Below are 25,368 nucleotides of genomic sequence, written 5' to 3'. Positions count from 1 at the left end.
CAGAATGGACAATAAAGTTCAACTCAACTCATATAACAAAGTTACAAATAAAGTAAGGTTTAACTGTAGTTTTCATTTCGGGTACAGAAATGTAATAATTACATGTAAAATAACACTGTTCACTGTATAAATTTAATATAGATTAATCTTTGTGAAAGCTGTATTTTGTAGTTTGATTAACATGGCAGACAACTTCAGGTATTATAGGCTGCTGTCACAGATCCAGTATAATGATACACATCCGATTTCTTTCTCAGCTCATTCACTTAAAGCACAATATATAACAGACAAGTAAGTTAAGCAGTTATACATTTTAAGACATAACTGAATGTATTTACGAGAATACTTGCCGAGATGGGTATTTTGACTGACATAATTTGTGTGTACTGTAGGCTATGTGTCCGTCCAAGTGCATTGGGGAGACGAAAGAGGAATCAATTCGGAGTTCGCGCTATCTTAAACGCGGCCCTCTGTCTGTGTCCTCTGTCTGATTTTAAACACCATTTAAAATCTATTGAATGTGTAAATTTGCAAGACAAAATACGTGCAACTGATAACCTTTCACTCTATTGCGGTTAAACTTGCCATTGATCCATAAATCACATGCGTCCCGAACAGTGGGGCCTGGTCCGTGAGCCACAGCACTTGGTTCTGTCTGTAGTCTGCTACACATTCTCTGCGCGTGGGGTGTGATACTGTGCTTTTGCAGTCTTTTTGCAGATTAGCTCCCCATATGAGCATGCTTTACACAAACACCATTTGGGAGTGCAGTTTGCATGCGTATACAAGTACTAATTTGTAAATTAGTATTGAAATCTTTTTTATTTCAGAAATTCTGCAAGCAAGTTGCTAAAGCATTGATTTAAGACATGGAGTATTTTGATGATTCATTCAGTATAACTGATACAATATCTGATATTTTTATTTGGCTATGTTTAGGCCTAGATGTCCCCTTATGAGGTTAGTAGTAAGTAATATTTCTCAATTATGAATGTTATCTCAGCAACAGCAGAATGGAGAGAAACCACTAGTGATGAGCCGCTTGCAGCAAATGGACTTGTTGTGGAGACAGACAGGAAATGGCTGTTTTTACTACACTGTTATTGGGTAGGCTAGACTTTTGAGGCTATTGTGTGGTGTTCTATCACTGTGTTTTCTGCACTACTCTGGTGTTTCTCAGAGACCGCACTGAGCATTAAAAGATTAAGAACTCCCACACATTGTAAAGTAAGCTCGCTTTGCTACTTTTCTCCAGGGGGGTTATCTATGGAAGTAAAATAATCCCAAATGTTTTTGAAACAAAAAGCCTGTTGAATTGTACTACTTGAAAAAAATATGCATTGCATTAACCCTGCTTGTATTTTAATGCATTGTATTTTTAGGGCTTGTATTTTTATAGGCTGAAATTTAGCATGGTTGAATATTTAAGCTGTGAATATTTCAAATCAAATCATTTCAAACACATTTTCATTAGTAAAATTTCAATAATCCATATTCACCTTTCATATTTCATTTCCCAAATATTCAAACTGATTAAAAATACAACCTATAATATTCAACAGGCGGTTTTCGGTCCATTTTATTTCGCTTTGCAAATTCGCTTCCACAAATTCAGTGGTTCAAATTCGACAGTAAATTCAACGTTGACATCCAGGAGCTGCAGGAAAAGCAGTAGATTACCGAGCATAATCTCCATCTGCTGTTAGTCGACCTCACCAGCAGGGGGTGCAAGCGCGTGTTGTTGACGAAGACCAGAGCAACAGTTAGCGCAAGCCATTCATTCATAAAAACTCAGCATGCATTATGTTTTTTGTGACGATTATCTGGGTCAGTATATATGCGGAAAAGATGATAAAGGCACAAAAGCTGTTTTTATGTTTCATTCATTGTTACTTTCCCTGTGTAGCCTTATGTTATCAGCCTTTTCTACAGTGAATGGGATTATAATCTGTTTCCCTCAATACATCATCATACTCAAAGATTCCCCGAATTCCGTCAGGACAAAGCGCTTAACGTAGCTTAATGGACTACAGTGATATAAAAGACCAAACTCGCACCTTATTTGGAAAGTATAGTACATGTACTGCATTAGATTAAACTGGGAAGTAGCACTTTCATATTGTTGTTCTATATTGTTAGTTTAACTAGTCGCTTTGGATAAAAGTGCCAGCTAAAAGACTAAATGTAAAATTGGGTTGACATTCGCACATTTAGGGACCGTCTCTAAAGTAACAAGTCCTATAGGCCTAAACGTTTCTAACTTCAATAGCAAACTTCAATCTATTTGAATAAATTGCGCATTATGCCTGAGCCTGACACCTACATGAACACTTTACAGTTGGCTTTATGACTGTAAGTCGTTCTTTTCAAATGGTATTTAAGTTAGAAACGTGTATACCAATTTCGTATGTAACTTTAGAGACGGTCCCTAAATGTGCGAATGTCCAATGTCAAACCAAATTTATGCCAGTATATCACTGGGAAACGCTCAGCATTAAACTTTGCGCGTTAAATTCATATTCTGAGTCCATCTGCTAGCCTGCGAGTTTGGTCTTTTATGTCCATTAAGTTACGTTAAGCGTTTTATATGTCCAGCAGGGGAATCCTGACATATTGAGGGAAACCAAACCCTAGTACTGCATGCAGCACATCGCTGCAATATAAGGTTAAGGCAACTAAACAACCAAGAGAAATATGTCAAATGTAACACTGGATCTGTACATCCGCATCGGGGGAATAACATTATCGTTCATGGTAGAGAAAGATGCATGTAACTTAGGCTACACAGGAAAAGTAATCGTGAACACACTGAATTTCACATAAAACAGACGTCATAATAATCACAAATACACTTACATTTTTGCAAATAAGTTTTTATGAATGAATGGCTTGCACTAACTGTTGCTCTGGTCTTCGTCAACAACACGCGCTTGCACCCCCTGCTGGTGTGGTCGACTAACAGCAGATGGAGATTATGCTCGGTAATCTACTACTTTTCCTGCAGCTCCTGGATGTCAATGTTGAATTTACTGTCGAATTTGAACCACTGAATTTGTGGAAGCGAATTTGCAAAGCGAAATAAAATGGACCGAAAACCGCCTGTTGAATATTATAGGTTGTATTTTTAATCAGTTTGAATATTTGGGATATGAAATATGAAAGGTGAATATGGATTATTGAAATTTTACTAATGAAAATGTGTTTGAAATGATTTGATTTGAAATATTCACAGCTTAAATATTCAACCATGCTAAATTTCAGCCTATAAAAATTCAAGCCCTAAAAATACAATGCATTAAAATACAAGCAGGGTTAATGCAATGCATATTTTTTTCAAGTAGTACAATTCAACAGGCTTTTTGTTTCAAAAACATTTGGGATTATTTTACTTCCATAGTTATCGCAGAGGAAGCGCTTTCTCACCTGTGTGTGTGTGTGTGTGTGTGTGTGTCTGTCATGTGCGAAGCTGACACATTGCATACAGTAAGTGGCACAATATTTAGACTCCAGATCAGTTTTATGTCTTAATGTTCCTGCTCTGTATTATACAGTATCAACAACATCATGTTGTTGTTTGTTAGCTGTGTCTACTAATAAATAAAAAATGGTGCAAATGGAAAGTGTGATTATTTATGACCTGTCTTGTCTAATGAATGTTTGTAAAACACCAAACCACTAGGCTAAACCTTGCATCAACATTTTGGTTTTTCAAAAGAAACAGTGCATTAGTGGTAATTAGGTGTGGGCAGTATGCCAGAAATACATCACAGGCAGCACAAGCAATTTTGTATAATGGTTTATATATTAAGTAGCCATGTATTGATTTAATCAAATACTTTATGAATGAAATGTTTAGTTTATTATTTTCTATCTTGAGATTTTCATATCTGTTAAAAACAAAGATAATAAGTGCTTCTATATTAAGTGTTAAAGCATAATAATGAGATAATGAGCTGCTACTGAAAATATCTATTTGTGAATTTTCTTGCTGATACAGCTGTTGTAATCTTAGTGTTGGCTATACGTAATGGTGGGCAAGTTTTTAATTTGTTTTATGTGAGCTGCTTCTGAGTTTACAGTGCTCTTAAAGGAAACAGGATTACAGGAACCCCCCTCAGTCATACTTCAAATCCCACTGAACCGGCCCATCATTAAAATCACATTCTTTTAAGGTTAGCCATCCAGTTTATTTTTGCTACTACTTTTTGCTGTTAAAAACAGACTCCTGCCCATTTCAAAATGTTATCATTGGCATGTTACCAGTTCAGAAGGGGAAAAGACCTGTGGTGTATACAACAATAAATTAGACTTTTAATAATTAGAGTTAATATTTGCACTTGCTTTACTTAAGCCATTGTACTTCGTTGTTTCCTTCAGCTTTTTTTGTCCATCTACACTTGTTTTCTGTGGTGGGTTTTGAAGATTTACACTTCATGACTCTTCATGCATCTTAACCTCTGGATGAACTGAGGGGAGTGGCTCTTAAGAGCTTCTTGAATGGCTGATGTGTTGCCTTTTTGTCTGGGTTAAAACACTTTGCCAATGCTCTAATGATGTGCAGAATGGATATCAGAAATTGATACCCGGAAGACACCTTTTCTTACCTTTACATAGCATTGCATGATGATAATTACAGTTGTGTCCAAAATAATAGCAGTGTGTTTAAAAAAGTGAGTAAAGCTCAAAATCCGGTGTGTTCACACCGGACGCGAATAGCGCGTCAGGTGCGAGTGATTTCAATGTTAAAGACGCGTTAAGGCCAATTTATACTTCTGCGTCGGGTGCGCGCAGTAGGTACGGCGTAGCATACGCGCAGACGCGTACCATACGTCGTACCCTTCGCCGTAACCTGACGCGCACCTCCTCAAAAATGTAACTACACGTCGCGACGACGCGGACCGCAAGATCTGTGATTGGTCGGCTTGGTAGCATCGCGTTTCCTCCTATGCATTTCCGGCGTGTTCTTCTGCACCGCCCGCCATTTTTAAATTCTAAGTACAGCGAAACTGTTAAAAAAACTAAAAATGTACCTTTTCCACCTCGATAAGCTCCAACTCCAACATGATCTGCTCTCTTTCAGTCGCCATTGCTTGTAGTAACCTAAACTCAAAACAGCCGCGAGGAATTTTCTTCTTCTTGCCGCGAGGAATCTAAACACAGTGGAATATTAAAACCCTCTGCCGCCAACTAGCGTTTCGTCGCTGTACTGCAGAGCAACGCAGACCTAAACGCAGAAGTATAAATGCTCATGACGGCGTCGCCTACGTGCGTAGCCTACGCCGTACACTACGGCGTACACTCGACGCAGAAGTATAAATTGGCCTTTACGCGCGTAAAAAATTCCTGCGGCGCGAATATGCGCGTCTGCCGCCCGAGTTGAAAAATCTGAACTTCTGCGTCAATTCGCGCCGCGTTAAACAATCAGGAGCCTGCTTGCTGCTGTCACGTGGTGAAGTGACAGTTTATAATGTTATTTTATGTTTGGCCTCAATAAATTATTTTGTAATATGACAAAAATGCTTGGTGTGCAAAGCAAATCTTTCACATAAAAATTTCAATAAATGAGAGATACTCATTTTGGATTTAATGCTATTTATTCCATATCTATTCTAGATTATATGAAACATTATTATTCTAATGTAAAGACAACAAACACAATTTAGTGTATAAAAACTTTTTAAAAAATCACAGGACAGGTTTCACTTTTGGAGGCTGGCTCCATTTATTATCAAAACAAAAATAAATGACAGATTAGGTGGGTGCGGGCGAGGGTGAACCCCGCGCCGGGCTGTAGAGCGCGGGCTCGACAGGCATAGACCACTCGAGGGCAAGGCCTTATACGGCCTACGCTGTCCTTGTCAGCGTCCTCACCGTTAGGTCCACCAAACCTAGCTCCTGGAGCAAATTGTGAAACTCCTGAAACCCTCCGGAGGGTCTGGTGGACCCGAGTACAGCGACGATGTCCTCCGGATGGCGAAATTGACGCGCGTAAAAACAAAAGTTTTAAGCGAAATTTACGCGCGTCAATTTCGCCATTGACACGCGAATTAACACAAAGTGGTCAAGCGTCAAACTAGACGCGGTAGACGAGAATTTGACGCGCTACTCGCGTCCGGTGTGAATGCACAGTAACTTTTATTTCAATACACAAAAATGCATTGGGAACACTGCACATTCTAATCAAGATCAAAACATGAAGAAAAATTTATGAAATTTGTTTTTACTTTATAGAAAGTGAAAAAAAGGGAATATTAGGCTGTTCAAAAAAATAGCAGTGTCTGCATTTTTCTTTACAAAGTCAAACATTTACTGTATAAACTGAAAAATGCTTGAAGATTTAGCTTTCTTGTGAATCACTGAACTAATATTTAGTTGTATAACCACGGTTTCTGAGAACTGCTTCACATCTGTGTTGCATGGAGTCAACCAACTTCTGGCACCTGTGAACAGGTATTCCAGCCCAGGACGATCGCACTACAGACCACAGTTCCTCTGCATTTCTTGTTTTTGCCTTTAAAAACAGCATTTTTGGTGCCCCCAACAGGTTTTCTATTGGATTAAGGTCCGGGGATTGAGCTGGCCACTCCATAACGTTAATCTTGTTGGTCTGGAACCAAGATGCTGCTTGCTTAGAATGCTTACTGGAGTGTTTTGGGTCGTTGTCTTGTTGAAACACCCATTTCAAGGGCATTTCCTCTTCAGCATAAGGCAACATGACCTCTTTAAGTATTCTGATGTACTCAAACTGATCCATGATCCGTGGTATACGATAAATAGGCCCAACACCATGGTATGAGAAACATCCCCATATCATGATGCTTGTGCCACCATGCTTCACAGTCTTCACAGTGTACTGTGGCTTGAATTCAGTGTTTGGGGGTCGTCTGACAAACTGTCTGCGGCCCCTAGACCCAAAAAGAATAATCTTGCTTTCATCAGTCCACAAAATATTGCGCCATTTCTCTTTAGGCCAGTCAATGTGTTCTTTGGCAAATTGTATCCTCTTTAGCACATGTCGTTTTTTCAACAATGGGACTTTGCGGGGGCTTCTTGCTGATAGCTTGGCTTCACATAGACGTCTTCTAATTGTTGCTGTACTCACGGGTAACTTTAGATCTTCTTTGATCACCCTAGAGCTGATCATTGGCTGAGTCTTTGCCATTTTAGCTATTCATCGATCCATTCGAACGGTAGTTCTCTGTTTTCTTCCACGTCTTTCTGGTTTTGGTTGCCATTTTAAAGCATTTGATACCATTTTAGCTTAGCAGCCTATCATTTTCTGCACTTCTTTAGAAGTTTTCCCCTCTCCAATCAACTTTTTAATCAAAGTACGCTGTTCTTCTGAACAATGTTTGGAACGGCCCATTTTATTCAGATCTTCAGAGAGAAATGCACTATAACCACCATGTACAGTCCAGTACTGCCTTTGTCCTTAAATAAGGGCCACTTATTGACACTAGTTTTTTCACAGAATGATTAACCTCACTAATTGAACTCCACACTGCTATTATTTTGAACAAACCCCTTTCAATTAATGATTCGATTATACAGAATTAGCAACATACATGTCATGACTGTTGGGTCTGTTGTTTTTCTATTACTCTACTACACCTACTAGTAAATTATTTGCCATGTAGAAATATAATTTCTACCAAAAACTGTGATTGATCTGGTTAGTGATGTTGGACTGCTATTATTTTGAACACAACTATATAAGCTGGCTTCACATGCGTCTGTCCCATCTATCTTACATCAAATGAAACATCTTTAAATATAGACGTAAATTAATCTTGCCTCATAATTACAACCAGATCTTTTAGACCCATGATGTCATCATCTAAAAGTCCAGTCATTGCCTAGAAGGTGCTACAATTTCATGGTGTTGACATTGTTTTTGGGACAGATCACCATCTGTTTCACCACAATTGCTTCTGACTGAGTTGCTGAATGTAAGTAGAATGATCAAGTCAAGTAATCCATCTTTTAGTCAGCAGCACAGTTTGTCAACAGATGTCATGTTATGTTCTTGCACTGATATGATTGCTGGGACACTATTAAACTAATCTCACTTGTCTGTTTGTAGTTAAACTGATATGTGTGTCAGCCAAGTGAGAATGTGAACTGTGAGTTGTTTGCTTGAATATTTCATGCTGTTGGTCATTTGGCCTGGGTCGTTTGAAGAGCCCATCTGCCTCTCATAGTCCAACAGCTTTGTCCTGGAGGTTAGCAGCTGGTCAGAGTCTAATACTTTTAAAAATGGACCCAGCTCCTCAGTCTAGAGTCTAGTACTTGAAATTGAGTCATTTGGAGTGTATTTGAGCTTCTTTTGTTTGAGACAACAAAAAAAAAGAACTGAAACTGGATTAAAATATTAGAAAATGTTTGCTTTACTTTTATATCTTTTGTAGTCTCTATACTGCCTTTAAGTGGATGTACCGGTGTTATATTAGCATTATTTATATATTTTTTATGGTATTTATTCATATTTAGAATTATTTTTTTATTTGTATATGTTTACATTTTAGAATTTTTAATAGTTTTTAAACATTTTTAATTGGCTGGTTTATTGGTATTTAGCTTTAATTTGTTTTTATTTTATTTATTTTATTTTAGGACTTCAACTTAGTTGCCAAGACAGAATTTCTCATTTTCGTTTAAGTTAAACTTTTTCTTATAACATTCATTTTATTTTAGATTTATTTCAACTGGAACAATTTGTAATCGTTTCAGTTAACAATAACAATGCTGGGATGAACATTATTTGCTATTTGGTATTACTGTCTGGCGTTGAATGTGTCATACTCACAACTGTTTTTGGTCCATTTTACTTGAAGATTTTAGATGTGTATGTCTGCTGAAAGAGATTATATTACTACCTAGAAGACCTCAAAGCTAAGATTGTGCAACAGTGCCCGTCCACTTTTTTAGCGGTGTTGGAAGTATTTTTTCCATTCATTTCTCGCTTTGGAGTTATAAGTTGTGATGAACCAATCCATGAGGTATATCATAACATTACAAACTTTAAAGCAAAAAAAATCTTGAAAATCGGATAAAAATATTAAAGGCCCACTGAAATGCCTTGGAACGTGCAGCTTTGTATGATGCGTTGACGTAATCTCCACTAAAACAGGAAGCTAAGGCGGGGGATATCGAATGGCTCCTCCCCCTTTCCAAATAGCCAATAGCGTTTAGTTTACCTCACAGACTGCAAGTCGTACTTAACAGCACCATGGAAGCGAATCCGAGCACTGATGATACGGGTGTGAGGTTGCAATACAATACTAAGATATTTCTGCAATATATGTGTACAATTACAATTTTCGGAAAAAATAACATTACGATGGTCATAAATCAATTTCAGTAGTACATTGGGTTTAATTTGCCATTTAATGAGATCTACTAATATTGTTAGTGCCAAAATTTTCACATGAATAAATCCATAGATCGCATGTGTACCTTCATGGTCTAGTGGCAGAACTTTTGCCAAGCGTGGATTCTAATCCGCACTCGTATTTATTTATTTTTTTCTCATCAAAACCGAATATGTTTATCAGTGGTTGTATATCAAGCAGGGACACGTTTGTGTGCATTTTGTTTTGTAATTTCACCTCAGTCTCTGCAACGGCGATAGATTGAAGCGGACGTCCGACTGAAGACTGTGCGCGAGCCACAAGAGAACACTGTATCCGCGCCACTGATAGCAGCGGCAACAAGCTCAGCAGCTTGATTTACAAAACAACACGTTTCAGCGCTAGAACGCCTCTTATTTGACAAATGAACTAATTGAATGCCCTTCTTAACTGGAGAGTGTTGGTGTTTCACACAATGGTGTTTCATGTATTCAGAGTTGTTTACAGTGTTAAAGAGATTGATTCTCATGCTAAACATGGCCAAAGTTTTTTTTGGACGAATAACGGAGAATTTCTGTGCCGAAAATCTATCTTACTTCCGGGTTGGTACAAGTTCCGGCTGTTTTTTTTCGATCGTGGATCTAATGACGTAGACGAGAGTGGAACTCCTTATATGAGCATTTCTCTCGGAAAAGCGCGCCCGCACACACGTGTACCAGAAAAGAGCGAGACCGCGCACATCAACGCGCTTCAACAGGAAATCATCGGCAGCGCTGCATAGGATTTGTTCAAGAATGTCTTTAAATACATTTGTTTAGCTGGCCACTGTAGGTGTCTGTTTGTTTATTGTAAATCCAAATCATGTCCTCATATACCACGAGTAAACACACACAAATGTTGTAAGTTATAACTCGCGCATGACATGGTGTTTTAAAAACACTGCGCTCAAGTTCAAATCATTTCTACTTTTAAAAAACTCCCGCCTCAGTCGGCATCAAACTACACTTCCCACATGTACACCTTTGAAGAAAAAAAATGATGAAGAAAAAAAGTGAAAATTAGTCATTTACAGAAACCGCTAAGCAAATATAAGTTATACAGTTCCAGTACACACCACATAGAGACGTCCTGCTGTAGTCGTTGCTGCTCGTCTTCAATTTCAGCCTCGGGATCTGATTCGGGATCAAAAATGTATGGCTGAATCTGATTGTTAGCCATAGCCATGGTTTGTTTTGGGATGTCACAGCTTCCAGATGCTCTCAACGCAAAAGCTTCGCGCGCTCGTGATTATTTAGCTCCGCCCACACGGCACGCCTCCACCCGCTCGTTTTTTTTCCGGAAAGACTTGGTACAGCCTATCTTTCTTTTATAAAAATAATAAAACTAAAGACTTTTTGGAGATATGAAGGATGCATTACTACTCTATAGGTACTCAAGTAACTAAAAATCCACATTTCGCTGCCTGGAGTCCAGTTGTTTCTGTGAATTGCAGTGATCCATTTGCTTCTCTTTTCTATAGCTTTCGGCAGTCTGTTAAAATATACCTCAGATTTCTTGTCAAATCTATTTGTACAGTCAATCTTAAAGGTCTTTCCCGTTTTAGATGTGTTTTGTGTGTTTTTCGTGGCATTCACGCTGAAAACCAATGCTGCCACTCAGTCTTGTTGCCACTCAGTGGGCTTAACCGCAGTCACCCAGGCCGACGGTGACGTCACGTGCATACCCTCTATTACGTCATTTGTGGTGCTTGATAGGAGTGGGCGCAGCTAACGAGATCTTTTGGCTCGTTTTGCTTTTTCGACTGCGATTGGTGGAATTTTCTGTACAGCATCATGTAGTTTTCACCACAGATTCTGCTGTTAAACATGATTATTTTTAAAACTAAGTTGAAATAATGCAGGCTAATGGCATCAACAGAAGCAAATACTATCAATTAACAACTTCATAGCTCACAGTAAGTCTGTCTTTACAGGTTTATGAGTAATAATTAATTTATTTCCTTGTGGATAAAATGAATAACATTTTTACTTCTGAAACCTGACTGGCTCTCTATGAATGGGGTCTTTAAACTCCTTTCCCTGTGTACATGGGAAACCTTTTTTTATATATATAACTAATGCCAAGTATGTGATGGAATTTATGATGTACTTATCCAAGAATGTGATCTTGTTTTGATCATCTAAAAACCTTCCATGCTAGGTTCAGCCAAGAATGATGCAGACTTCGCTACCTCCTTGATTATAGGTCAGGACGTAGTGTTCATCATACTGCAGTTGCCTCAGAGGAAAGCTGTTACTCAAATGTGCTTTGCTGTGCAATAGTCCTTGTGTTGTCATGGAGATTGGCATCCTGGCAGATTTATTTATGCATGTGTGTGGCAGCCCAGTTTTTCTGGAAAGAATGTTATTTCTAGAAGTGTGAATCTTCACTTGCCTCACGATTAGATTAGAAAACAATTCTTGATGCATCTTTTCCTCCAATTCCTTTATTAATAACAATTACTATATTAATTATCACAAAATGTTATTAAAAATAAGTATTTCAAAATAATAATATTTTATGCTAGGCCTACTTCATTACATAAAAAAAAAAATCAATTATTTAGTTTTTATCCTTCGATGCAGAATCATTGACATCAACTTCGTGATGCATCATAGAAAAATATTATATTCCACAGCTCTTGTTATTTTAATGTTTTTTTTCTTCAATTTACGCAATTTTTGAATTTCTGCTTGTTGCAGAGATTCTGATATTTCATAAACTGAGCGGAAATTTTCCATTTGAACGCTGATAATCTGAGAGCCGGGACTCTCCCTGATTCATCCTTTCAGTTTAATCTCAAATGATAACTGCTATTCAGCAGCATAGTGCAGCTTGTGTTATTGGGGTCACTGGAAAATTCCATTGCGAGTTCTGAAAAACATGTTTATTCTCTGGGAATTCTCTTTTCCTGATTCCAATACCTGGACCTGCTGAGAGGGAAATACCACAGATGAAATATCCCCATGCTGCTTTGACCCAGATCATCGCGGGCTAAAGAAGATCCTACCAAGATACTGTGCACTTTTTGGTACCAATATGGAGTTGATTCAAAAATACAGAAAGAATTTGTCTATCACGGTGTTTTTCATTCAGAAATTCCACTGGTTTTGCAGAGCATGGAGAAGACAGGCGTACAGTGATGACTTCTTTAGTGAGTGAAAGGTGCAGAGGAGGAGGGAAGGGAAGACCACTCATCCGGCTCATGCGTTGAGCAGCCGTATGCCCATATAAGGGCGTGTGACTCCATGGCAGAGTCCCCGTGGGGTCTGGGGGGGAGTGTGAGCACTATGCACACTGACAGATGGGAGTCGAGCCAGAGGGAGGCACTTCTTTATCTCTCGATCTGTCTATTAGAAGGTCTGGGTTTATGAGCACCGTTGCGATGCGTGAGGGCAGAAGAGGCCGCTGTTTTAACTGGGATCAGTGGTCTTAATCTTCAAAAGAAAATCAAGGAAAGAACGTGTAACAAGAACGCCGTCTGGTGGGAGGGTGACCGTGAGTATCAGTTTGTGCTGACAAAGGAGGAAAGAAAGCTAATTTCAAGCCTTCGCAGGGAAAAAGGTCAACACGTGTTGATATCAGCCCGTCTTTTGTCAGGGGAGCTCTAGAGACCTGCTTTGTAGATGACTTTATCATGAAGGCAGCTTCCTTTTTCCTTGACCAATGGATTGTTAATTTGGCAGGTTAACTTGTGTGACAAGTTTTTTTGTTTTTTGCCATTCTTTGCATGCTGCTGCTGTTTGAATGTTGTTTGTTTTCCTTTTCCGTATTGTTGAAGATGTAGGCTACATAAGCACTTATGATTTGTCTGTGATGTGTTGAAAGACTCATTTTAACAACCAATGATAACCATACCACATTGTAGAAAGGTGCTGTAGAAACAGTATGCATTGCTGTCATGTGCATATGAGCCTCTTTAGAGAGTGTCTCTGATGGTTCCTGCCCTCCAGTGTTTTTGGGTTGTCATTAGTTACACTTGGCTGAAATTTCTCTAGATATTTAATCCCCCAGTTAACATAAAACAGCTGTGAAGTGCATTTTAAATCTCACTGTGAGATTGAGATTCATGTCATTGTTTGTTTATAATCATTAGCTAGCACATTGCAATCTTGTTTCCCCAACAGTTATTTGTTTCCCCAATAAGAGAGCGGTGCATTCAAACTAGATTGCAGTATATACACATTTATAGTGAGATGATTTTTATCACAACTTGCTTGTAATGTGAGAAACAGTTTGCGTGTTCAATTACCGTTTACATTTTATGCTGTCAGATTGATACAAAATATGTGGTTTTGTTTTCCTCATTCAACACAACTTGACTGATTTGGCTCTGTATGTTTTGTTTTTCAGAATCAAGAATCAAGTGGATGATCTAAAAGCAAGCATACATTCTCCTCCAGAAAAGGTAACGCTGAACAGCCTTCACTGAGAGGCATCATGTTAATAACGGCAATATCAGATCTACAGTCACAATTACACTTCGATTAGGCTTGTTTGCCGTGTCGGCAATCGGCATAGACTCAATAAACTCTGCTCCTCTTGCCACAGTATGTAACCGTTCTGCGTAAGCAAATGAGCTTAGAAACAGCCAGACGTTATTACAACAAACAACTGCTGTAAACTCTGAATGAGAGCTGTGGTGTGTAGCCTCTACAAAGCAGGAAGTGTTGTAGTGTAGGCCGGTGCATCTCGTAACATGAGGATTTGATAAACACAAACACGCTCACTGTGGGAACCCCATTAGGAAGTGAATAAACCAGTAATTTGTGAGGTTGTTAGTATTGCGGCTGTATGCAGGACCTGAGCAAGAGCAAGCTCTGTTTAAGCCCAGCCGAGATGCAAAAGTTCATTTACTGCTCTGTTTATGAGCTGCTCAGCAGGCAGAGGCTAACAGAGGTCTTTTCAGCCACGGATAAAGTGGATTATTGTTCTGCTTGCATGGCCTTTAATTGCAGCATACATGGTTTAATTGCGAAGGACAGACGCTTTTGATTTTATTTTATTCCAGAAGCCATGGGGGTCTCAGCGTTAATGTACATCCAGTGTTGGGCTGAATTTGTCCAAAAATGAAAATTCTTGCACCTTACTCATTATCTTTTAGTTCCAAACCTGTATAAATGTCTCTCTTCTATGAAACATAAAAGATCTTTTGAAAAATGTCTCTTTTTTTTGGGCCATAGAATGGAAATCAATGGGCTCCTCTGTTGCCTGATTCACAATGTTCTCCAAAAGATCTTATTTTATGTTCAGCAGAAGAAAAGTCATACAATTTTGGAACGACATAAGGGCGAGTAAATGATGACAGAGTTTTTATTTTTGGGTGGACTAATAAGACTATCCCTCTCTTCTACCTGTGACAAAAAACATTGTTATTAGTTTACATTTTAAAACCATACACGTGCAGCTAGTACTATCATGAACTAAATCCTGCACCAATTATTAAAATTAGGCTGTTTGTTTTTACTCTAGTTTCTTTAAACAGGAAGTTATTTTGTGTGACACTCCCTCGCCAACTTTCCTGGTTATTCCGGTATCAAACATGTACTCGTACCTCTCAAAAGCATGTAAGAGCACTTGTGAAATATTCGTCAAGGAACAAACTGAATTGGTTTTCATTACACTGCACAAACGACTGCCATAGCTCCTCCAACATTTTTACAACATAAGGTCACCTCATTGCTAAAGCAGGTCAAGGCCTGTGTGCATGGGTTTTCAGATGCATTTATAATGTTTTTTAATATGCAGATTAGAATGTGGGCAGAGAGTGCTGGGTTTGTGCATGTTGTACTGTGATGATTCACTCTGTATAATGAATAGGGTTCATAATGATGGGCCCATCACACATGCACGCTCACACAGACATGGCGTAGAAATGGCCAGACTGTTCTGTGCCCGCTTTGTTTCACAGCCACCAGAGTGACGGTTTCTCATGCTTTTGCAAGTGCAGTTCCGATGGTTGGAGCACTTTAGGTTTGACAGGAAGCTTGTTTGAATCGCCTCCACTCATGTGTGGCGGTTAACCACATACAGCAGAAATGGTATTGTCTTCACATCCTCTTGTGCAGAAGAGCATCTGGAGAATCAAACTGACTTAAGTATGTAACTTTGTTCAAAAGAGGTTGCGGTTTTATGTTTTTATTTTTTTTATTTTTTTTTAACTTACTAATAGATGTGCTACACACTCAACCACCAATTTAATAAATATCCTAGCTGAAATTAGATTCATGAAAGTGCCATGTCTCTCTCCACTACTGTACATCTGCTGTCAGAAGCTGAGATTCACTGACACTATTGCCAGATAATGATGATATTATTATAGTGAGCACTTGCTCCCTCTGCTGGAGCAGTGAGAAGACACAGGCACTGCCATATATATTAAGTCACCAAGAAATTGCAGCATTTGTTATAAATGATTTGTCTGTGCCCATTATTTTTTAAATTCATGTGCCCTCATCATTTTTTAGTCTTTGTGCACCAGTTAAAGGGCATGACAATAATCCCTCCCCCTCCAGCCTGTCAATCGCAGCAATTAGTGACGATTCAATCGATTTCCAATGCATAAAATCAAGCCCTGTCCGTCCTACATTTTTTTTTCTTTTTCTCGTTCATGAAGCTGGTATACTCTATACGTCACAATAGGGGTTATGATCAATAAACTTCTGTAATCTGTAAAACGGGTCACATTGCTTCCGGTTTGGGTCTTTTTACCTTCAAAGGAGCGAGCGAAGATGCGCATAACCGATTTCCATCCCATATGCAAGTTGATATCTAAAAGTTTTTTATTTTTCTTCTCACTAACATTTTGATATTTAAATCGCATAAAACGCCAACGGTAAAAATACCGTTGTACACCGTCAGTTCGTACTGCTGTTAACACTTTCTCTGACAAGCGGATGCAATGATGAGAACTGTTTTCTTGTTTATTCATGTGAAGTTCAGCATAAAGCCTATAGAGAAGAAAAGACTATTACAATTTTGTTTCGTGATGACTTCAATGCATTACAGCAATGATCACCTTTGTAGCACTGACAGAAACCATAGGTGCATCCCAATTCACATACTTTTGCTTTATTGTATGCTGTTTTGTAGTGTGTATATATATAGTGCGAGTAGTGTTCACATTTAAAATTCCAAAAAGAAAAACTTAAAGACAAGTGCATTTTAAATACCCGGATGATGCACTTAATTTAACCGAAAAAACGAAGGCACTGTCTCAAATGGCACACTTCATATATCTTGTCGACTTACAATGGCTGCCGCGTGTCCGTTAAGTCCATGAGACCTTAGGGTGTCCCGTTTGTCATTTTGGGTTTCAGAAGGGTGGTCATGAGCGCCCCCTTTTGCGGTCGATATGCACCCTCCATGCACATATTTGCAGAGGCCACACTGCAGCGAGCTCCGGAGCAGACTTCTTTTTGACAGTCAATGCGGCGTTACATCACGAAAGTGCGGACTCATAGGAAGGCCTCGTGTGCTTAGGCTGCCATTTGGGACAGGGCCTAAGTGTGGAATGTTTGACACTTCATGCACTCAACTGTTGCAGCTATTACATAGCGGGAGGGGGAGGAGCTATTGGACCAATTTTGAATGACAAAATAACCTTACATTCACTACACTGTAGAGTACAAAGTGCATACTGCATAGTGTATAGTGCGTCATTTGGGACACATAATGTCACCGTCCCAATCCCATGTGCTCTGGCAACATGTGGACAACCAAATCATGTGTTTATAGATTATGCACTTGTTGTGCCTGTCGGCGTAATGATATATATGCTGTAATAGAGTACAGTTATAACTTTGAAATGATGAAGCATCTCAGTTACTCGATAACAATACTGGAGTCAAGTGTGATTTAAAACAGCTGTTATAACCTCATTTGAAATGACGGAATTTACTACAAACTATTTTATCCTCTGGCTGTGTGTGTGTGTGTGTGTGTGTGTGAACAATCTCTTAAGTACAAATGAGAAGAGCAAAGTAAAATTGACAATGTTTGTCAATCAACAAAGTCTCTTGTGTGCTACATGCTTTTCCTGTAGTTCAGTCTTTTGGTGGTTATTAAAAGGCTTGCTTTCACATATGCACATGTTGCATTAAAAATAGCTAGAAGTAACACTACAAGCATACACCATTTATCCATCAGTTATGTGCCAATTTAGATTTTCTATAAAATGTTACTGAAACATTTTCTGTTATTGTTAAACAATTAGTATATTACAGCTCTAATTGCATTTCTCACCATTCTCGCCATATTGTTAATGAAGTAACTGTTTTTTATTGTGATTCATTTTGTTTTTGTTTTTTTGTTTTTTCATCATTATATCTTGATTAGGTTTCGCTGGAATGGGTAATCTTCTAAAAGTCCTTACAAGGGAAATAGAGAACTATCCACATTTTTTCCTGGACTTTGAAAGTAAGTTTTGAGTAGAGGTGGAGTCTGGGGTTGGCAAGACTCTTTAACCAGCTGTTTTTTCCCCCCGACAGTGGCAGGAGGAGCTGAACTGATGGTCTCAAAGCTCTTATGAGACAGTTTTCCCTCTTTGCTTTCTTTTAGTGAACGTTTATGCTTCCTGCTGGCCAGGGCTGCATTTCTCAAAAGCATTGTTAGCCTAAGTTGATCGTTGAGACCATTGGTGGCAATTGTTCTAAGGTCAACTTACAATGCTTTTGGGAAACGCAGCCCAAAGCAGTTGCACTGACACTTTGTCTAAAAGCTTGTCCTGTGATTTAACTACCAAAAAAATAGCTGATTTCTCAAAGTATAAAGAGAAAAAAATCTATTTTGTCCATGTTCACCATGACAAGCTGAGGGAATTCTGTATGTTGGAGCTTGAGAATCAATCTTTAACGCTCAGCTTGACTTCCTGATTACTGTCTTTGACGTGCAACACCTTTCTCTTTTTGTCTCTTTCTGCCTTTTTTCTTCTCTTTCTCTTCTTGCTTTTCTGTTTCAGAAACCAATGGGGAATCTGTTAAAAGTGCTCACTTGCACAGAGCTTGATCAGGGGCCAAACTTTTTCCTTGACTTTGAAAGTGAGCAGAGCTTTTGCCTGGCCTGGTGTCTGTCACTTTTTCCAGCTACTAACATTTTGCAAGTACCATTGTCAGAATTGTCCTTGAAAATCTGCTCGTCATAACGCAACAGCAAAACAGAGCTTCACAATGCTTTTGCATGTGCAAATGCTTTGTGCAGATGACGGCAATATGTTTGCATGTCTCATCTTTTTTACATAGTCTTTAAATTCTAAAAACTCATATTTCAAATACGAAGAAGATTCTGAAAATCTGATTTGTTGTTGGCAGCCTAAATGTGCATGACTTGCCAATCAGTATTTGTAACTAACCCCATATCCAACATGGCTATGTATGTCTATGTTGCATGATCCATTCTCTTTGCAGCTCCTGCTTGTTCTGTGATATTTTTCTGGTCTCTGTTTTTGTCTTCCTGAAATCTCAGAACTTTCAATCCTTGCCCTCTGTATACTTGTCGAGTTAACATTTAAATCCTGTGTGACTCAAACCCAATTATATTACACTAAACATTGGACTTTGATTATTTTTCTGTCTATAAACTTTGAACAGAGCTTTACCCAAAATGTTCAACATTTCCTGAGTATTTGCTAGCTTTGAGAGAGATCTAACCAAAGTCAGGATGTTGTTTTTTGACTGTGATTCAGTGGCAATAACCCATAAACCTTTACTTTTGAAGTCTCTGTGAAATGTTGAATTATTGGGAATCTCTGGTTTAAAGAAAGCAAAGATTTTTTTATATGCAAATGTCACATTTATTTGTTTGTTTGTTTTTGTTGTGACTATACAGTACCCCTAAAAATATTTGGGTGCTTAAGTCGCAACTTAATGTATGAATGTTATATTACATTAGATGACAAAATATCAAACCAAGTGTCATTTATTTTAAAGAAAAATGACAAACACAAACCATTTCACTAGACAAAACTTGACAAAAAGATTAACTAACAGCTTGCGCTAGCACAAACCCTCTTTTGACTTTAAAAAACTGTCAGGATTTACTGAAGAGACGCAGTGAAAAATTAGTGCAGAAAAGGTGTGGACATGGTTATTTTTGCGGCTGACCTTATTGCAATGCATTTGTAGGAGTTTCCTTTTCAGACACAAAATTTATGGTAGGAGAGTATTTAAATGAATCGTGCAAGGTGATTGACTAAGGTTTGCGCTCGTCAATTTACTGGTATTTGAGCCATTATTTAGCCTGCCGCCTAAAAAAGCATGTCTTAAACCAGACGCTAATTTGCGTTGCTCTTGGTAGATTACGTTGGTCGTTATGAAAATGATCTGACTGCATCTGTGTTCTTTAATTTGTGTCATCAGTAGATCACGCGCAGAACTTTCCACTCCCATTTGTGTTTTTGCTAATTTGCCCTGTTTAGATCAAAAGTGAAGTATTTGGCCACTTTCTGGTTGTCAAATTTAGTGGTGGTTATAATTCTAGGACACCTGTGTGAACTGGAGAATGTGAAATGGAGTAAAATAAAATAAATATTGACTTAGTTACAGACCTACTAAAAATGAGATGGTGAAAATGTCTGTTGGAGATATGTAGAGCTAAAAAAGCTCTATCCTCCATTTGTTTGCAGATGCCACTTGGTTTGGTATTATATCTAATGCAGTGAAATTCATTGCATGTATTAACTAGTGTTTGGCAGTGCATAATGAAGTTTGTTTGTGTCAGACGCACAGCCGACAGACTGTGAGAGAGAGGTGTGGAACCAGGTGAATGCTGTTCTCCAGGAGTCCGAGAGCATCCTGACCGGCCTGCAAGCCTACAAGGGGGCGGGTCAGGAAATACGAGATGTACGTCCGATTGTAATATTTCTACTTTTGCTTTGTGGGTCAGTCAGTTGTGTTTAAAGCATTTTGTGGGTTGTATTTCTCATGCCACTTTAAATCATGTGCTTTGTTTGTCATTTTAGGCAATACAGAATCCTAATGACATGCTCCTTCAGGAGAGGGCTTGGAACTCTGTGTGTCCCCTTGTCATCCGCCTAAAGAAGTTCTATGCTTTTTCATTGAAACTAGGTACACTTTTCATTTAGATTTACCTATAGACGTGCATTATTTTCTCCTTGACCAGTAAAAATGTAACGTAAGCTCTGTGTATCCTCTCTCCTCTCTTTCATGTAGAGGAAGCGCTGAAGAGCCTTTTGGAGTCTCTGACGTGTCCGCCGTACACTCCTACTCAGCACCTGGAGAGGGAGCAGGCCCTTGCTAAACAGTTCGCCGAAATCCTGCATTTCACCCTCCGCTTTGATGAGCTTAAGGTGCCAGCTGATTCAATGCTTTTGTCACACACCAATTTTCATATTCCGGGAATAAAAAAAAAAAAACTATGTATTGCTCTGTTCTGGGAATTACTTATTAAAATGTGTAATTTGTTTAGATGAGAATTCCAGCCATCCAGAACGACTTCAGCTACTACAGAAGAACAATCAGTCGAAACAGATTAAACAACATGAATGTAAGTGCAGGAACATGAGTCATGACATGACGTGCAATATTCTGTGAACTGCAATTTCAATGTTCATGTGCTTGTGTTTTTTTTTTTTTCCTGTATCAAGCTCGATATTGAAAACGAGGTCAATAATGAAATGGCAAACAGAATGTCTCTGTTCTATGCTGAAGCCACACCTATGCTGAAGACCCTGAGCACGGCAACAACAAACTTTGTGACGGAGGTACTGCCTGCTGTCTTTCTATTACATTCTATTCATATTCTTCATTCTCTCGCTTTTTCTACAGTCACAATTTTAGCTCTTTAATTTTCATCACAAATACTGTAGAACACTACCATTCAAAAGTTTGGGGTCAATAATGTTTTTTTAAAGACATATTTATGCTTTTATTCAGCAAAGACGTATTAAATTGATCAACTTTTATATTTTTAAATATATGCTATTTTTTTAAACTTTCAAATAATTCATTGAACCTCATGAATTCATTGAAAATATTTATCACAGTTTCCACAAAAATATTAAGCAGGACAACTGTTTTCAATATTGATAATTACAAATGTTTCTTTGCACTATATTTGAATTTTCAAATGATTCTTCAGAAATCATTCTGTTTTACCATCACATAAAATAAATTGCATTTTAAAATATATTCAAATAAAAACATTTATTTTAAATAATAATATTTCACAATATTACTGTTTTACTGTATTTTTCATCAAATTAATGCAGCCTTGGTGAGCATAAGAGACTTTTTTCAAAAACCTTACTAATCGCAAACTTTTGAACAGTAGTTCATAAAAATCAATATACATAAGTAATATCCATATACAAATGTTTGCTTGAATTATTCCCATAATTCTTTTTTCTGTAGAATAAGACATTACCTCTTGAGAACACCACAGACTGCCTGAGTACTATGGCAAGTGTATGCAAGGTCATGCTGGAGACACCGTGAGTACCTCATTGCTTTTTTAATATTGCTGCTTTAATTAACATCATATTTCATATATGTCTTTATCAGATGCCTTAAAAACAATCCAATAAAATCATGGGAATTTCTATTCTAAAATGTAAAATGCTCAAACATTTCAACGGCTATTGGTGGCTGCTTGTGTACAGTAATAACTTGCTGATAACATCAGTCTGTCCGCTGAAGAAAACCGCTTTGGGTGGCAGTCAAGTATGCTTTTCTGTTGATTAAGCATTGACGACTGGAAAGACCATGGAAATGAATTTGTCTGAAGGTGTGAAATGCCTGTATTGAAGTATACTATTGTAACAATAAGCTCTTCTTCTGCTAACAGAGAGTACACGAGTCGATTCAACAGTGAAGATACACTTCTGTTTTGTATGAGGGTGATGGTGGGGGTTATTATCCTCTATGACCATGTGCATCCTAACGGTGCCTTCAACAAATCCTCAAAAATTGATGTAAGTCTACATTCTCATGTTTTCTCAATCAACCAAAACATTTTTTCCACATTTGATTGTGTTTAAAATGACACATTTTCCATCGTAATATGTGATGTACATACTTTTTCTAGATGAAAGGATGCATTAAAGTCTTAAAAGATCAACCAGCAGATAATGTTGAAGGTCTCCTTAATGCCCTCAAGTAAGTTTCCCTTCCTGATCTTAAAGACAGATACCATGGTTTGTATTTATTTTTTAAATCTTTTTTTTTTTTTTTTTTCAAAGGTTCACCACAAAACACCTAAATGATGAGTCTACTCCAAAAAATATCCGAACGATGCTCCAGTAATGGTTTTAAGTGAAGTGGGTCAATATTCTGACCTCTAAAGATGTATATGTTTACATTTATTTAAGGACTTGATGTTAATACTTGGGTGTATTTACATAATCATTCCCTCCAAGTTACTGCAATGTAAAGAAAGCAGACCTTTATTCTAAACAAATTGCCTATACTGTCGACAAGCACAAATGAATAAAAACCAAGCAGCCTTATGAAAATTCATGGAGAAAAAAAATCATTTGCCATTTTGTTTTCAAATTAATAAGTTATCATGTTAACCAGAGGGGCTGATGCATTGGTTGCGAGTTACAGTGAAATCATTGGCTAAAGTGTTGTCAATATTGAATGAGTAAAGTGTGTTGGGATGGTTGCGCTTTTGTATTTTGTAATAAGACGAGAAAAGACAGTTCAGAAAAATACCATAATGTGATGTAACCAATTTTTTTTTTCTATTTGCTCCCAAATCTGTGGTTTGGCTGAAGGTGGTGTCAGCTTTTATTTTTTGTTATTACGTGATGTGTGTTCTTCATGTCGTTGTGCCTCTTTGTTTCTAACATATTCAATACTCATCAATACAGCTTTAAAATCTGAAATAAAATTGACATTTTGATTATATTTTTGATTAATGTTCTCTAAATAAAAAAAAAAAAGTGTGATATTTTGGGTTGTGTGGTACTAATTTGCAGTCCACAGTGGTCCAGTGTGGGTTTTCCAAATATACATGTTTGTGCTCTATTTAACAAAGATGCACTACTGTTCAAAAGTTTGGGGTCACTAAGATAATTTGGGGTAAATAATTTAATACTTTTATTCAGGATTAGATGCACTAAAATTGACAAAAGTGACAGAAAAGACTTTTTACATTGTTACAAAAAAAATCTATTTGTGAACTTTTAACCAACCCTGAACCGTTTGAAGAAGTCATAAGGTTGAGCAGGAACTGCACTCATTAAACTGATTCAAGACCCAAATACTGTGAGGTCATTTTTAGTAGTTAAACTGTATTGACTGCAAATCACACTGATAATGTTTCAACACTGGATGGCAGTGTTTCACTACTCTCACTTCACAAGACAGTCAGTGAGCATCACTCCATTTTTTGCCTTTAATTATTATTATAGAAACATTTCCACTTCAACAGTAATTACTGATGATCACTAGAATTTCCCAGCAATAATGTGCTATTTCATTTGATTTTCTCTATTTCATTAAATGTATTACATGTTCCATTACACAAGCTTCAGTATGATTCACGTCACGTTAGTGTTGTGAAAAACACATGCAGGCAATGCTCTGAACGCTTTTTCGTGTATTGATGACTAGCCAGTTAAAGTGCTAATGTGTTTTGTAACCGCTTAGAGCCGCTAGAGGCTGTGAACTGAGAGCCATGAAAACAGGCTCTCATCTATGCAGCTCCTACAGCAAATGGGATTAGAGACTCCCATCTTTCTTAGTGGTCCCTCACCCTGGTCTTTAGACCAGGTCTGAAAACCTTCCATCTCCTGAAACATTAGAAGTAATCAGTTTTTAATTGTCTCTCAAATATTGTGCTGTGGTGGAGAGGTGTTAACAATCATATCATGAGGATATTTTTATGTGGGTGAGTGTGTAATGTGTGTCCAGGGGTGTTTTATTGCATATTTATTGCGATGTCAGAACTGTTTCCTGACTATGAGCCTCGAAATGTGCATAAAATTACAGGGAAATGAGCCTTCACAAATGTCATCGGTACATAGTAGTACCTCGAAAAAAGGCAAGAAACACATATGGCAGGCTTAAAGAATTTCAGGGTTATTTATGCCTATAAAAATCATTTTGTTCCCGATCAATCAGCAGGGCAGAATAATTTTTGGCTTGAGAGATCAAGCCTTGAGACCACGATGTCGCTGTTAAAAAAGAAAAGAGAACTCTTGTCATCATTTACTTATCCTCATGTTGTTCCAACATGTATGCCATTCTTCTGTGGAACACAAAAGAAGATATTTTGAATAATGTTAAAGGGTTAGTTCACCCAAAAATGAAAATTATGTCATTAATGACTCACCCTCATGTCGTTCCAAACCCGTAAGTCCTCCGTTCATCTTCAGAACACAGTTTAAGATATTTTAGATTTAGTCCGAGAGATTTCTGTCCCTTCTTTGGAAATGTATGTACGGTATACTGTCCTTAAGGAAATAAAGACATCATCAAAGTAGTCCATGTGACATCAGTGGGTTAGTTAGAATGTTTTGAAGCATCGAAAATACATTTGGGTCCAAAAATAACAAAAACTACGACTTTATTCAGCATTGTATTCTCTTCCGGTTCTGTTGTCAATCCGCGTTCTGTGACGCTGCTGACGTGTTATCTGGTGCGCCCGAGCTTCGTTTACAGTCTGAGGGAGACGCACGCTGTAAACAAAACAATCTTCACAAACATGTCTAAGGATTTCGACACAGAGGAAGATTTGCATTTTTTCGCCCAGCCATATTTATTTGAACCCGAATACACGGACACACCAGAACATGTCAGCAGCGTCTTACGTCAGCAGCGTCACTGAATGCGGATTGACAACAGAACCGGAAGACAATACAATGCTGAATAAAGTCGTAGTTTTTGTTATTTTTGGACCAAAATGTATTTTCGATGCTTCAAAACATTCTAACTAACCCACTGATGTCACATGGACTACTTTGATGATGTCTTTATTTCCTTAAGGACAGTATACCGTACATACATTTCCAAAGAAG

The 25,368-nt window shown here is 38.0% G+C and overlaps 1 protein-coding gene across 3 annotated transcripts in view; it reads left to right on the top strand.

Moving 5' to 3' along the window:
- fam49a (family with sequence similarity 49 member A) overlaps positions 1 to 23,045 on the top strand; it is a 36,672-nt gene extending 13,627 nt beyond the window's left edge. The window contains exons 1-12 of one of the 3 annotated variants that reach the window (XM_056269094.1): positions 12,730 to 12,887; positions 13,743 to 13,797; positions 18,349 to 18,427; positions 20,106 to 20,227; positions 20,347 to 20,452; positions 20,558 to 20,694; positions 20,814 to 20,891; positions 20,992 to 21,108; positions 21,758 to 21,837; positions 22,191 to 22,317; positions 22,431 to 22,501; positions 22,585 to 23,045. In XM_056269094.1, the coding sequence (XP_056125069.1) occupies positions 18,355 to 18,427; positions 20,106 to 20,227; positions 20,347 to 20,452; positions 20,558 to 20,694; positions 20,814 to 20,891; positions 20,992 to 21,108; positions 21,758 to 21,837; positions 22,191 to 22,317; positions 22,431 to 22,501; positions 22,585 to 22,648 (975 nt within the window). In that variant the 5' untranslated portion in view covers positions 12,730 to 12,887; positions 13,743 to 13,797; positions 18,349 to 18,354 and the 3' untranslated portion in view covers positions 22,649 to 23,045. Of the gene's footprint in view, positions 1 to 12,729; positions 12,888 to 13,742; positions 13,798 to 17,726; positions 17,808 to 18,348; positions 18,428 to 20,105; positions 20,228 to 20,346; positions 20,453 to 20,557; positions 20,695 to 20,813; positions 20,892 to 20,991; positions 21,109 to 21,757; positions 21,838 to 22,190; positions 22,318 to 22,430; positions 22,502 to 22,584 lie in introns of those variants that run through there. The other 2 variants (XM_056269093.1, XM_056269095.1) reach the window with 2 other exon arrangements.
- Positions 23,046 to 25,368: the final 2,323 nt, after the last annotated feature.

This window comes from Rhinichthys klamathensis, unplaced genomic scaffold (assembly GCF_029890125.1).
Source record: "Rhinichthys klamathensis goyatoka isolate OS25496 unplaced genomic scaffold, OSU_Roscu_1.1 h1tg000281l_1, whole genome shotgun sequence".
Classification (NCBI taxonomy): domain Eukaryota; kingdom Metazoa; phylum Chordata; class Actinopteri; order Cypriniformes; family Leuciscidae; genus Rhinichthys; species Rhinichthys klamathensis.
The sequence above is the reverse complement of the archived record's forward strand: the minus strand, read 5'-3'. Positions and strand labels throughout refer to the sequence as shown.